Raw genomic sequence first — 14,336 nt, 5'->3', positions numbered from 1 at the left:
TGGGGTATCTCAGGGGAAGCAACCAGTGAAAGCTCCAGGAAACAAAATACAGAGCCCAGTGAGCCACCTGATTCTAAAGAGTGAGTTTGGAATCTTTTGGGAGCTACCCACAGGGCAGGCATGCCTCAGGCCCCCCGCTGGCTTCCTGGCTCCCACATGGGCAGGAAGTGGGCACCACCTCATGGAAGATGCCATCTCACTGCCACCCCTAGGGAGTGCCCTTCCCTGGTCCAAGCCAAGGACCAAGGAGCTGTGGTCCTAGTCATCCCCAACAGCAGCCAGCTTCTGTCCCCTCCCTGTCCTCCTGCCTAGTCCCCATCACTCACCCACTCATAGGAATGAGTACACAACCACAGGCCCCGCAGCCAGCCCACAGCTGCCTTTGGGCCTCATTTGGCTCTCCCACCCGCACTGGTCCTGGGATAAAGTTCACTGAAGAGAAAATAAAGCACATTTATTAAGGCAAAGGCCAAGCTGGCCGCTCAGAACATGGCCAAGGAGCGTGAAGGGATTGCTCCAACTTCACCACCACTCAGGGCAGTTGGCCCCAGGGGTCCTGGGTCCACCCCAGGCCAGCAGAAGCTATGAAGCTTACGCGTAAGCCTGGCTCTCCCTCTTCACGAAGGCCTGGAAGAGGCTGCCCAGCTCCCGGAGGGGTGGGGCCCACTCGCCGGCCAGCAGCCCCTGTGTGGCCTCGAGGCCTTCCTGCTCCAGATCCCGCTGTTTCTGCTGGAGCTGCTGCCCCCGATCCTGCCCCAAGGGAAAGCTGAGATGAATCTGTCCAGGACAGGCTTCCCGCCAGGTGAAGGGGGGACTGTGTACCACCTCACACAAGCAGGAGAAAGGAGAGACCCCCCGACATTCCCCAAAGGCAGATGCTGGCTTTGAAGGGAGGAACTCCTCTCCCCAGCTCTGAAATCTCTTCCACTCCCAGGTTCCCTCATATTTCCAGAGTCCCACTGGGAGTGAGGGAGGTCTATCATCCCCTCAGGATAGCCCCTATTCCCTGGGGGATACCTGATCACTCTCCATCAGCCCCAGGGCTTCCTGGTGTCCACGGTAGAGGGTATGCCGACGATCTACCTGAGTCTGGAATCGGGGCAGGGTCCGAACAGGGTCCTGTGCTCCAAAAGTGGGGGACAGCACCTGGGGGGCCTGGGCCACCCCCACCCCGAAGATGAAAGGTTTGAACACAGACCTAGAGGGGCACAGATGGAAGGACGGAGATATATCAGATCCTCTCTTCTCCCCAGCCTTCCCCACCCTCATTCTTCCCACCTGGATGGGTCTGGCGTGGCGGTAAGAAAGTGCACACAGGGCTGCATGGGATCCTGGGGCAGGACAGACACCATGCTGGCCGTGGTGCGAAAGCCTCCCGAGTCCATACAGATACCACTCTCCTTGTCCCTGAGGATGCCCATCATCACCTCTGCCGTGATGCCCCCTGCCAAGGAGTAGAGGAGGAAGCTGTGGAAGGGGAGAGTGGCTGGCACTGCTGTGGCCCTCCTGGCCCCCAGCCCCCTCCACCGCTCGCTAACCTTGCCGTTGCCGCAGCAGCTCCCGCCCTGCCTGGAAGCGGGCCTTGGCAGCCTCCATGCGCGCAGGCTGCTGGGTCAGGGAGAAGACCTGAGCAAAGTCAAAGGCGCCCTGCCCATCCCACCAGCCCTTGGCCTGGGCATGAATCCGCAGCTCCGGGTGTTGGGCCGAGATGTCTGTGCCAATGCTCAGCTGGTTGGAGATGTTGCGGGCCCCCTCTGTGGAGGAGATGGGGGAGTGGTTCATTTACCATTGAGCATCTATTCTATGCCAGGCACTGGGCGAGGTGCTGAGAACATGGTGGAGAAGAGAACGACCTACCCTCATGGAGCCTACGGTGTGGTGGGGGAGGCAGACAAAATAATCACAGAGATAAATGTAAACATGCAACTGTGTTGCATGCGATGAGAAAGAAGTACCTGCTTGCATATAAGCAGGAAACCTGACCACCCAGGGAAGTCCAGGAAGGCTTCCCAGAGGAAGCAACAGGCTATAGCACAAGGAAAACTTAACCAAGTGAAGGGGAGGGGAGGAGAATTCCCAAGTGGGCTCATCTCCCATCTCCCTGGATGTCCCGACAGGCTTGCACCTGGATCGGGCCCCTCCCTGCCCCTACCATCTCTCCCACTTTCCAAAGCTGGCAGAAAGGGAACACCTCACCCTGGATCCTCTGTGCAGCCCAGAGCCTCCCAGCTGTCTCCAGCACCCATGCCTCAGTGCGGTCAGCCAGCAGGAAGGTGCTATGGTAGGAGAATGATGCAGGGTCCTCCAGGCAGCTGCCCCCCTGCCCATAGCGCTCCAGTAACCTTGTGATCACATGCAAGGCCTCCTGGGCAGAGCTGCTCCGTTCCAAAGCCAGCCTGGCAAGAGACAGGGCCAAGGGACAGAAGGGTGACAGAGGGATCAATGACTGGTGGCAGAAGTTCCAGGGGACAGAAGAGGCCCGGAGAGGTTTGGTGATAGGCCCAAGTCACACAGCAAATCTGCTGGCACTGATCGTATCAAACGCAATTATGCCACTGGCTTTCAATGCTCTGGTTCCATGTGCTATGCTTTGAGGATTCCATGAAAAGGCCTGAAACACAGTTTCAGAGAGAGAAGTGTCCTGAGCCCCCAACCTCTCTCCACCCAGAGCTGCTCCATCCACTATTACTGGCTTTATAAATCGGGACTCTACGTGAGATTTCAACTGAAAATAAATAACCACTGCTCTATTTCTGGGCCAGGAGAGGCCCAAAGGTGGCTGCTGCTGCAGCCTTCCTCACGAAGGCACAAGGGCAAAGTCTGCAGAGAGGAGGAGGCCCCTGTGAACCAGGCTGGGGGAGGGATGGATGGGCCCAGGTCAAAACTCAGCCCCCAGATTTCTGGTGTGTCAGGCAGATGAGGAAGGGCAGGGTCTGCACCTGAGTAGGTCCATGCCCAGCAGGGCTTCCCCCTCCCCAACTGGCTCCTTCGTCCACACAGCCTCGTTGCCAATGCAGACACCATGCTCGTTGGCGCCCATCTCAGCCCCCCATAGCCAAGAAGGACGGCTCAGAATCACAGCGTGCGTCTTCGACACCTGTTCCACTTCAATGTAGGTGCACTGGAGGTGAGGGAGGAGAAAGAAAGCGTCCACTCATAGAGGGGCGGCCCCTCAAGTGCTGGCACTCTGCCAATCACCTTATAGATCCGTTTGAGGAAGGTCTCATTCCCATTTGACAGAAGAGGAAACTGAGGTAGACTGAGGCTACATAATGGGCTCAGGCCAGGTTGGTAGACCTAAAGCTCATGCACTTCCACTACTTCTGGCAGCCTCTCAGGTGTGGGGAGCAGGGAAGAAGGTCTTAAAAGAATGCAGAGATCTGCCACACCTCCCAGCACCCCATAAAGTCTAACCCACCTGGAGCCGGCTCCCAGGAGTGTGAGTGCCTGCGGGGACAAACACCACCTCCTGCACCTCGTCCCGGGGTCGGTCCGAGTTCTTGGCAAAGATCACAGCCGGGATGGCTGAGGCCGGGGGCACGGAGACAAAGCAGTCGCAGGAACATGGGGAGTCAGGGCTCGACGATGCCATCTGGGGAGAGGCGGGCCTCTCCATAACCCTGGCCACGGCTCAGCCCCGAGGAGCCGCCTACCCCCACACGTGTAAAAGACGCGCAGGGAAGACACCGCTGTGGCTCCTGGACGCTTGGCGCACACACCATGCACGGGTGTGCGGGAACGGAGGTGCCCACCCTCTCCCCAGGCTCCAGGCTTGGGAGTCCGCAGGCGGGCACTCCGAGGGTCCCGCCCCCACTGGGAGTCCCAGCCCTTCGGAGCAGTCGTGGGACCGTCCCCCTCGCTACCCCACCAAGAGTCCCGCGGCCCTGCGCATGTCCAGATACCCAACCCTCTTCTGTCCAACCCTTCTCTCACCCCCAATACTGTATTCCCCTCACCCTCTCTTCCTCCAAGACCCCAGCTCGGTCCCGGGTGCCACCTCCTCCGCTTCTGGCCAGGGCCGCCCCATTGGGCGGAGACTCCCGGGTGACCTGGAAGGCCTTCGGCCTCGGGGTAGGAGCCGGAACGGAGCCTGCTGCTCCGCCGTTTTCCACCAGAGTGCGCGCCTGCACCACTTCCCAGAGCGGAGCGGCCTTGCGAGTCCCACCTGGCTCCCTGTCCTACCCAGGCGCCCATTTCAGGCCTGACAAAGGCTGCTAACCCCACGGAGTCACTGCGGGCAGCTGGAGCTGGGGGTGGTAAGGAATCCCGCGTGAAAAGGGAGACTTTGTCAGAGAAAGGGGACTGTTGGGACATCTGGAGATTAAGGAAGAACCTCAGATACTTGACTCCTGGTTTGAATCCCAGAGGCTCAATCCCAGGCTGGAGGCGCCCAGGGGAATAAGATACAGAATACGAGAGTGGTGGAGGCTGGGTACGGGGGCTTCGCCCCTGTAATCCCAGCACTCTGGGAGGCGGTAGTGGGAGGATCGCTTGAACCCAGGAGTTCAAGACCAGCCTGGGTAACATAGCAAGACCTCGCCTCTACAGAAAATATTTTAAAATTAGCTGGGCATGGTGGTGTGTGCCTCTAGTCCCAGCTCCTCGGAAGGCTGAGGTGGGAGGATCACTTGAGCCAGAGAGGTCGAGGCTGCAGTGAGCCAAGATCACACCACTGCACTCCAGCCGCGGTGACAGAACAAGACCCTGTGTCTTAAAATAAATAAATAAGGGAACATGTGCACAAAACCCATCTGATCCCAGAGGGCCAGTCTGTCCGATAGTGCTCAAACCCATAGGAAGATCTCTTTAAAAGAAAATTTAGAACTTTCTAGTTCAAAGATTTGGTGCCTTTACCTGTGGTGAAACTGAAACCACAAAGAAGTCTTGGCCAAAGGTGACACACAGTCATGTGGAGGTACACTCTGATCACAAATGTTTTGATTTTCAGTTCATTTTTCTCTACAAACCATCTCTCCATAGCCATCATTAAGACAAATGCATCTTACACCCTTTTGCTCTGTGGAGCCCTACAGAATGGAGGGAGGGGAAATGCTGCAGGTTATCTGCTTCCAGGGGTTGCACTGAATCTATAGATGGCTTTGAGTAGTATGCATATTTTAGCAATAGTAATTCTTCCAATCCATGAACAGGAAATATCTTTCCATGTCTTTGTGTCTTCTTCAGTTTCTTTCATCAATGTCTTATTTTCAGAGTACAGATCTTTCACCTCTTTGGTTAAATTTATTCCTAAATATTTTATTATTTTGGTAGCTATTGTAAATGGGACTATTTTCTTGATTTCTTTTTTGTGTAGTTTGTTATTAGTGTATAGGAACACTATTGACTTTTGTACATTGACCTTGTATCCTCTGACTTTACTGTATTTGCTTAACAATTCTAACAGTGGGCCGGGTGCGGTGGCTCACGCCTGTAATCCTAGCACTTTGGGAGGCCGAGGTGGGCGGATCCCCTGAGGTTGGGAATTCGAGACCAGTCTGGCTCACATGGAGAAACCCCATCTCTACTAAAAATACAAAATTAGCCAGGCGTGGTGGCACATGCCTGCAATCCCAGCAACTTGGGAAGGCTGAGGCAGGAGAATCGATTGAACCTGAGAGGCGGAGGTTGCGGTGAGCTGAGATCGCGCCATTGCACTCCAGCCTGGGCAACAAGAGCGAAACTCTGTCTCAAAAAAAAAAAAAAAAAGAAAGAAAGAAAGAAAAGAAAAGAAAACAAACAATTCTAACTGTTTTAGTGGAGTTTCGTTTTCTTTCAAGCCTACTCTGCTAGGGTGCTGGCAGTCAGTCACTCTAGGATTAATGGGAAGGTGAAGGCTGTTTCTGATACAATGTTGGGGAGGGGTTGTGAGGTTGCCAATTAATGTAATTCCAGAAGCAAACATCGAGGCTGTGTGCTGAGAAATCCGGGCACCTGAAGCAGCTTGCAGGAAAGCGGGTTCATCTCCTGCAGTTCCCCGGCTTCCCACTGTGGGGCGGAAACAGGCAGGAGGAGAGGCAGAGAGAGGCCACAGCGCACCCCCAGGTTGCAGTTCCCAGGCTGTCTTCTCTGTCACTTTCTCATTTCTTATTTCATTCACCCACCCTAGAGGGTAGGAGTAGATTCTACTTCCACATCCCACGAGGGGAACCCAGAGAGCCAGCCCAGATGTTCTGATTTCCCTAACCCCTTCCTGGGCCCTCCACGATCCTCCTGCAAGGCACCCCATCTGAGGGGGTCAGAGGTGGCCTTGAGTTCCGTCATGGGGGGGGGGGGGGCAGGCCAGCCAGGAAGCATTTCCAGCAAGCAAGCAAGCGTCAGAGCCCCACCAAAGGCCCCTGCTAAGAATGCAGGTCAGCGGGAGGAGCTGCATGGGGAGGAGGGGTGGCCCCAGCCCTGCCCAGACAGGCCCAGCCGGCTGCACAGCTGCCCTCCTGTCCCTGGGGGCAGCGATGGGGGTAAAGGAGGAGGGGACTCACCAAGTTCCTGGGGTCTAACTCCCCTACAACCAGGAAGACAAAAGAGGCACCTGGAGGAGTGGGGCTGGCATAAAGTCTTGGGAAAACACACCTGTCCTTCCTCCTCCCAGCCTTCTAAATCCAGCAGCAGGTGGAAACAAAACAATTGGCCCCAAACCAGTCTGGTTTCCTCTACAACCCCTAAATCATTCATTCAGATGCCCCTATCCTAAGGTAGCCATAAACGTTGTGACCCCAGGATCCCAAATTAAGTTATGGGATGGGCCAGCCTGAGTACCAGATTTGGCTTTGAGAAATTGGGTTAGGGTTAGAGTGGTAGATCTAGAAATCCCACTAAGGAAAAATAATACTTTTGGCAAAAAGGTAGAATGAGAAGGTGAAAGAACACAGTAACCCTCGCCCCCCAGTCCCCTTGGAGCCCAAAACCTATCTTCTGTCAACCTTCCTGGCTTTGGGGCTCTGGAATCATGAGGCTTTCTACTCATTTGATATGAATTAGGCACCAACTTTGTATCAAGCACTGGGAGGCCTGGGAAGATGTGTACAGATGGATATTTCTGCATATCTCTGGGGGCGGGTGCACGTGGGTCCAGTGCAGGTATGTTTGTGTGCCTTGTGGTTGTGTAACCATGGTGGGTCTCTAGCTGTGAGCTACAGTAGGAGCCTTTCCCTCATACTTTCCAGCTGGGCGGGAGCCCATCAGATAGCTCGGCTGCCTTTCATCGCCTTGTCCCTGATAAGGATCATCCTGGGTGAAGAAATCACTGCCAGTCACCCCCAGCTCAGTCACAGCCAGGGGATGGACTGACATGCATGCTCCATGGGGATGGAGTGAGGGAGCCAATGCCTGGGAAAGAGGGAACCAGCGTTCTTAGCAGGGGAAGGGAAAGAAGGGGCTTGTATGTGGAGGAGGAAAGAGATATCTAGAAACTTCTCATAACCACAGGTACGAGACCAGAGAGGGACAGCCCAGGTATCAACCCAGGGGAAGCACCTCCCTCCTTCTGTACCAGCCACCCCTGGGGCAGGATCAGACCCCAGCTCCAACCCAACTCAATAGACATGAGGCTTTCCAAGGGGCTGCAGGATCACTGGGAAGCATCCACCCCACTCTGTGGCCCAGACCTGGTCCTCACTGCTGAGGGACACTGAGTCAAAAAGGAAACAGAGCTGGAACACAAAGGAAGCATGATGTAGTTGATGACTTTATTGCATAAAAAACACAGGCTGTTTCTCCCTCCTCCTACCCCTTCAAAGTGAGTTCACAGCAGTTAAAGAAAAAATAAATTCCTACATTTTTCCTCTAGGGGGACTGCCTAGAAAGACAGGCAGCCAAGCAGCCTAGATCTATAAAAGAGGGGAGCAGAAGAAAACCTATCCAAAGCCTCTACCCGCATACCTCAGAGCTTGGGGCTTCCACTGGGGGGAGCATCTGTGTCCACCACCAACACCCATTTGGGAGTTCCCCTTAGGATGGCCACTGGAAAAGGCTGTCTTGGTGGCACAGGGAGGGGGTGGCTGGTTTCGATGGGTGGAGGAGAAAGGCATCCTACACCCATGGTGCCCTTCCTCTCTCCCCCTCTCCACCTGGCCAGGCAACTTGCAGGCACTGCCAACTCTCCTTCTGCCCCCAACCCTCTCAGCAAGGAAGGGGATCTCTGGTTGGGTTAGCAGGAGGTAGGGAAAAGAGAAAGAAAGAAAGAACATTACTTCTTAAACTACCCCAGGCCAATGAGTCCCTCGGGAAGGTCATCCTGTCCCTTTTAAGGAGGGCCCCTTTGTATACAAACACATATTCCCACCCAGATCCCAGCCCCCACTTCCCATATAGCTCCCAGACCTTCGCTGGGCTCCAGCATCTACAAGGGAGGAAGAGATGCTGGGCCCAGATCCCAGGATCTTGGACATGGTGAATAAGATGGGGTCTCCCTGGCTAGAGACCCCAGGCTCAGTAGAGAAACACACATACATGCACTCAGGTACACACAACATGCAAACACATAACCTAATATTAAATAAAATACCCTTTGCTTATAACTTAAAAATCAATAAACAGCTAATCTCCGCAGAGGGCTCCGGGTGAAGAAAGGGAGCAAGGGGAAGGGGGAGGGATGTCAGAGGGACTGGGGAAGGGGGAGGGGTGTCAGAAGGACTGTAAGCTCCCTCTCTCCAGCGTGGGAAAGCCCTCCAGCTGCAGGGGCTGTGGCCTGCCAGACCCTTCCTCATATCAGCTTCTTTCCCCTCTGCCTGGCTCAGCCTCTGCTGGGCTTCTCCCCTCCCTCCCTTCCTTTCTCCCCCACCCCATGATCAGAATCAAAATGTGTTTCTAGCATCTAAAGGAGAAGGGAATGGGGACAGCTTCCTGTATGTCACCTCAGAAGGCAGAACCCCTTCCAGTGGGAGAACAACTCTTTCTTCTCCCTTCCCCTGTGAGATGAGGGGGAGGAAGGAATCCCCTAATGAACATGCTATGGCAGGGGCAAGGGAAAAACAAGGGCCAAGCTAGAGAGGCAGTGGGGTTTATTTTCTTGGTGATGGCTAAAGAGATGGTCAGGCAGGCTGCAGGCCTCCACTCTGAGTGGGAACCAGTGGAGGTCCCTCTGCTGAGACACCCCCAATCTGCCCTCAACCAGCCCAAGAAACCCTCTTCCTTCCATCCCTGAGGGGAAGGCAACTGGTGGGAACTACATGGATTCTACCGCTGGCTGCCTTGAAAACACACCTAGGGTAATAGATGGGGAATGTGACTACCGAACTTTATTTATCATAAAGACCAAGAATTAAGGGCTGAATAAGAGGTGGAGAGGGAAGGGGTTAGTTCCTTCCATACCCCACCAAATCCCTATCTCTCATTTTAGAAGGGGACTTCCCTACTCGCCCCCTACATCTAAGTCTGTCCTTTATCGCCCGCCCTGGCTGGGAGGCTGCCAGGAACGCCAGCCCTCTTTCCCTCGTCCTTCATGGCTCCCTCAGACTGGGTCTGAAAGGGTTAATAAGGAAGCTCATCAAAGGAGTTATTTTTACAGCAACAACCTTCCAAACCAGAGAGAGACACCCCTGCCAAGGGGGACCCCCAGGCTCCCCCATCCCATCTCTGCTCTCCCTCCGGAAACCCTAGGGGCAGAAGCACTTTAAGTGGGATGAAAGGGACCCCGCCGCAGGGCGGCTCCGGAGGCGCTTTTATGTCCTGGTTCCCAGGCGCTAAGGACGTGTCCAGACAGCCACCACCAGCGCCCCGGGCCGGCCCCACTTCTCTCTGCGCCGGGGACTGGGACTTGCTGTCTCCTCTAGCCTGTCCCCGCCAGCCAGCCGCGGTACGGGTGTCCCACCCCAACCCCCCAGCCCAGGGGCGAGGGAAACTGTGAGGCAGGGGAGAACAGAGGGGCATTGCGCAGCTCCTACCGGCCCAGTCAAATGCATCCTGCCTAGTAGCCCCAGAGACTAAGAACCCCTAGCGCCCCATCTCCCTGTCCCTGCACCACTTTTCCTCCTCCCTGAATAAATACGCACCTTCCCCTCTTCCTCAAGCCACCCCCAAGGACGTCAGACCTGGGGGCTCGCATCCAGTGCCCCCCGGGAGACCAGCAGGGAGGCGGCATCGAGGAGCTCAGTTGGAGGGAGCCGCGCTGCCCTCGGCCTCGCGTTTGCCTTTGCCCCCGGGGGGCTCCACTGCGCCGCCGGCCTTGCCCTCTCCCGAGGCCGCCCCGGCCGCCTCCTCCTTGGCGCCCTCGTGGGTTTTCATGTGCTTGGCCAGGTGATCGCTGCGCATGAAGACGCGGCTGCAGACTGCACAGGGGAACTTCTTGGTGCCGGTGTGGGTCTGGAGGTGGCGCTGCAGCTCGTCCGAGCGCGTGAAGCGCTTGCCGCAGAAGAGCCAGTTGCACACGAAGGGACGGTCGCCGCTGTGCCAGCGCAGGTGCGCCTTCAGGTGCGACGTCTTGGCGTAGGCTTTCCCGCAGCCCGGGATGTGGCAGTTGTGCAAATGCTTCTTCTTGCCCCCATCGGGCCCACACGGAGCACCCAGTCGCTCCGCCTCCAGACAGTTGGGGCAGCGACAGACGGTCTGGCCTGAGCTGCGGGGCACCGACCGCCGGGAGCCTTTGGGACGCGCCGCCCCGTCCAGGCTGGAATCCAGCCCTTGAGACTCCGGGGCGGCTACTTCCAAGGCCTTAGCCCCGTCGGGCGGCCCTAGGAGATGCTGCCCTCCGGCAGCTGGAAGGAGGTGGTGCGCATGCGGGTGGGGTGGCGGGGCACAAAGCTGGTGGTCTCCGACGTAGCCCCCCAAGCCCGCCTGAAGCGCCCCCGGGTGGCCAGGTGAGGTCAGCGCGCCCTGAGTGTGGGGGAGGTCCATCCAGCTGGTGCCCGGATGAAGGTCCCACCACGAGCCATCCTCCGTGCCTGGGTGAGTCGGCCTGAACCACGATTCATAATGGTGTGACATGTCCGGCTGCAGGAGCTTGGAAAAGGGGCCCGGGGCCAAGGGACTGTCGCTTTCCAGGTCCTCGCAGGTTACCCGCGAGGAGGCCCCTGGCAGCTCATAGCCCTGCGAGAAGTCCACCTCTGGGCCCAGCGGGAGGCTCTGCAGCTCTCCAGGCTGCAGCGGGGAGGGGTAGTCCCCGGCCTCAGGGCTCGTGTGGCCCTGGTAAGTTTGGAGAGGCTGCAGGTCGAGGCGCGGCGGGGAGGCGTGCGGCGCTTCCGTGTGCTGGCTGCCCAGAGAGCCGCAGACAGCGGTTAGCATTGCCGGGATCCGGAGTGGGGTGAGGGCAGGGACGGTCAGGGGCACCTCAGACGGGACCTAAAGGAGGCGAAGAAGCAGAAAAGTAAGGGAAATAACCAGTTCACTTTCCCTCCTAACCCAGGTCCTCCTCTCTGGCCCCAGGTGTAAAAGAAGGATGCACCTCTGAACGAGGACTAGAGATGAGTTTAGAGAATTCGGGAGTGCGAGGAAGGGTCGAAGATGTGAGGTTCGCATCCAAGCACAGAGTATGATGGAGGTCTACCTTCCTCTGGGTGATCCCTGCCTTATGACCCAGCTCATCCCTAGAGTTGGGCCACTCCCAGGATGGTAGGTCAGATACACCTACAGCACAGTGCTAGAACCATCCCCACCCCAGCTGCCCAGGCCAGCACAAGGGGGCAGTGGCATTTTCCCCCTGCAGACCTGCTGTCAGCCCAAATGGAGGATCTAGACCCATCTCAGCTTCCCCAGTTTAACTCAGGATACAGATGGGAGAGGGGATGGTCTATCTCTGAAACCCAAAGCTTCAGGTGACCTGCCCCTCATAAAGCCCCAAACGGGTCCTGAGTCTTTAGAGAAAGAGTTCTCATGCCATTCCCAAAGCATGTTCAGTAATGAAAAGCATTTCACCGTCTACGCTGCTCCCTGCCTGGCCTGGTCACATCTGGCCCACTAAACCGATTCACATGCCCCCACCCCCTTCCCTCAAGCAGGGACTTCACCTCCCTGGGGAGCAGCTCTCTGGCCACCAGATACCCCCGGAATTTGGGAGATACCCCCACCACAGAAAACCAAATTTCCATCCCTCTCCTGACTCATACCAGACTCATACCAGTGCCAGGCAACTCTCTGACTGCTACCCATCTTCTTCTCCATGCTAGAGGAGGCCCAGATATAAAGTTGGGAGGGAATGGCTTCCCCAGAGAAGAGCTTGACAGCAAGCTCTGGAAGGTACAATTGCACCCCTTTAAATGATACAGGGTCAGAGTGCAGGAAAAGGAGGGCAACAAGAGAAGTCATAACCACAGAACTTAAGAGCAAGAATTGCCCAAAAAGATGACATAAGCGAGCGCATCCCAGGAATGGATCATTTTTTAGAAGCCCCCCCCCTCCCCGCCGCAGATGATTCTTAAATGCAGCAAATGTTGAGAACCACTGCTCCAGGTCAATCTTCTTATTTTGAAGAGGAGGAAGCAGACTGAATGACTTGGCACGGTGACTTGGACAAGGATGTTCATTTATTCATTCAATAAACCAGGTCTCCTAACTCCTGGACTCTCAGTCTGTTACTTTCTGTAAACCAGTCTTTCTGTAGACCCTTAGAACACTAAAGACCCCCAACCCTTTCTCAACCACATATCTGTGGCTTGAAATTCACTCTCTTCTCACCACCTCTCCCTAAGGCCTGGAAGCCCTGGTGCCTCAGCTGGGCAGGTTTGTGTGCCTGGGTCTTCTCTACTGGTGGGGGAGGAGATCAGTGACTTAGGGCAGGATTGTTTCCTTCCCACAGCAGGGCTTAGCTGACCCTACCATCTTCTGCCTCTGGGACCAGGGAGGTGGCACTGATAGCCTGGGAGAGGGAGGGAGAGGAGGACGGGAGCACCTACTCAGGCTCCGGCTGCCTCACCACAAGACAAAAACAGGGTGAAGCTGCAGGAACGGAGCCCCAGGCCAGGGTGGGGCAGCACAGAAGGGGCTGGGCGGGAGCTTTGAAGTCAGGGACCCTAACAGCTTTTGGTGCCTGGGAATTGCCCCAGGGGCTGGAGGGTGGGAAGGTTAGGATAATCTGGGCTCCAGAGTGGCTTCTCCTGGCAGAGAGCTGGAGAGCCCAGGCCTAGGATGCAATGGCCTGCTACCAAGATTTCGGAAACCCAAAGTGGGGTGATTCTCAGGTTCTAAGACCCGTCCCACTGGGTGGAAAACTGCTCTGGAGCTGGCTCAGTCTAGCAGAAGATGCAAGACTAAGACCCAGGAGAATAGAGGAGAGGGCAGGTCTTGGGGGTGATATGGAGCCACCCTTAGGTGGCAACCCTTAGGTTGCCTCTATGGTCCTTGACCCACCTGCCCCAGACGGGAAGCGCTGCCCTGCCCCAGAACTGAGAGGAAGGAAGGGAACAGGATTGAGTGCCAAGTACGTGTCCGGTTCACTTCCAGGCCTAGAAATATTTCAGGAAAGGAGAGAGCACAGCGCACATCGCAGGCTTCTGGCTTCCCGAAGTGGGAAGGCAAGTCGGTGCACCCTTATGCCCCATTCGGCTCTGCCTCTCTGGATCACCGGCTAGTACTCCCAGTTCTCAATGTCCCGGTCCTCTGGTTGTCCCAGTCGCTCCAGTTGCCCCGGTTTCCAGCCTCCTCGGTCCCTCCAGTCTCTCCTGTCCGCCCAGTTTTCCCTTCATCGGGGTTCTAACCCCTCAGATCCTTTAGGACCACCCCGCTCCCAAGGCCATAGGAGGCTGGGGCGTGTTCGGAGTGCTTTTTTTAGAGACAATCTCCGTAGCGCTCACCCCTGGCCACCCCGACCCGCGCTCCTACCTCGAGGCTGCGGCGGGCTCCGGGCACGGCTGGCTGGTGCGCTACGGACGGTCGCTCATGGGCCCTGTGCGCCGGCGAGCTCTCCAGCAGTGAGGGGCAGGAGCCCAGGGCGAGCCAGACCCGGCGGCTGGCGGCAGGCGGCAGGCGGCGGAGGAGGTGAGCGCTGGCGAGAGGGCGGAGGACGGAGGGCGGGCAGGAGCCAGCGAGCGAACAAGGCCAGCTCCGCCCGTGACTCACCCGCGCTCTGCCTTCATCCTCTCCCCAGCGCTGCTTTTTCCCCCGAACTCGCGGCCCCGCCCACCTCACCTGCCGCCGCCTTTAACCCTTGCGGGCTCGGCTGGACCAGAGGCCCAGCCAGGGCCGCGAGGAGGGGGCGGGCGGGAGTGGGGGAGGAAAGCTAACTAGGGCGTGCGCCGCCCGCTCCCTCGCTCCTCCCTGGTCCCCTCCACTCCCAGGGCGAGGGGCCCGGGTGGGGTGATTCCCAGGTTCTAAGACCCGCCCCGCCGGGTGGAAAACTGCCCTCGAGCTGGCTCGGTCTAGCAGAGGACGCAGGACTAAGACCCGGGGGGAATGGATAAGGGGGCAGGTCC

At 57.0% G+C, this 14,336-nt stretch overlaps 2 protein-coding genes across 6 annotated transcripts; both read right to left on the bottom strand.

Annotated features, from left to right (window-relative positions):
- Nucleotides 1-439: 439 nt before the first annotated feature.
- SCRN2 (secernin 2) lies at nt 440-4,086 on the bottom strand. 5 transcript variants are annotated; one of them, XM_063718163.1, is made up of 8 exons: nt 3,957-4,086; nt 3,419-3,592; nt 2,940-3,121; nt 2,197-2,396; nt 1,539-1,754; nt 1,279-1,444; nt 1,018-1,198; nt 440-750 (listed from the first exon to the last, which is right to left on the bottom strand). In XM_063718163.1, the coding sequence occupies exons 2-8, from the start codon at nt 3,590-3,592 to the stop codon at nt 592-594; spliced, it is 1,278 nt and encodes a 425-aa protein (XP_063574233.1). In that variant the 5' UTR covers nt 3,957-4,086; the 3' UTR covers nt 440-591. The 5 variants fall into 5 exon arrangements, with proteins under 5 accessions (XP_063574233.1, XP_054402595.1, XP_063574232.1 ...); XM_054546620.2 differs by having other exon boundaries at nt 2,940-3,127; nt 3,425-3,592; nt 3,957-4,076; XM_063718162.1 differs by having other exon boundaries at nt 3,934-4,013.
- Nucleotides 4,087-7,663: 3,577 nt separating this feature from the next.
- Nucleotides 7,664-14,122, bottom strand: SP6 (Sp6 transcription factor). The gene is made up of 2 exons (XM_002834237.5): nt 13,747-14,122; nt 7,664-11,271 (listed from the first exon to the last, which is right to left on the bottom strand). The coding sequence occupies exon 2, from the start codon at nt 11,212-11,214 to the stop codon at nt 10,084-10,086; it is 1,131 nt and encodes a 376-aa protein (XP_002834283.1). The 5' UTR covers nt 11,215-11,271; nt 13,747-14,122; the 3' UTR covers nt 7,664-10,083.
- Nucleotides 14,123-14,336: the final 214 nt, after the last annotated feature.

The sequence above is a fragment of the Pongo abelii genome, chromosome 19 (assembly GCF_028885655.2).
Source record: "Pongo abelii isolate AG06213 chromosome 19, NHGRI_mPonAbe1-v2.0_pri, whole genome shotgun sequence".
Taxonomy (NCBI): Eukaryota; Metazoa; Chordata; class Mammalia; order Primates; family Hominidae; genus Pongo; species Pongo abelii.
Note: the sequence above shows the minus strand (reverse complement) of the source record. Positions and strands in the feature narration are given on the sequence as shown.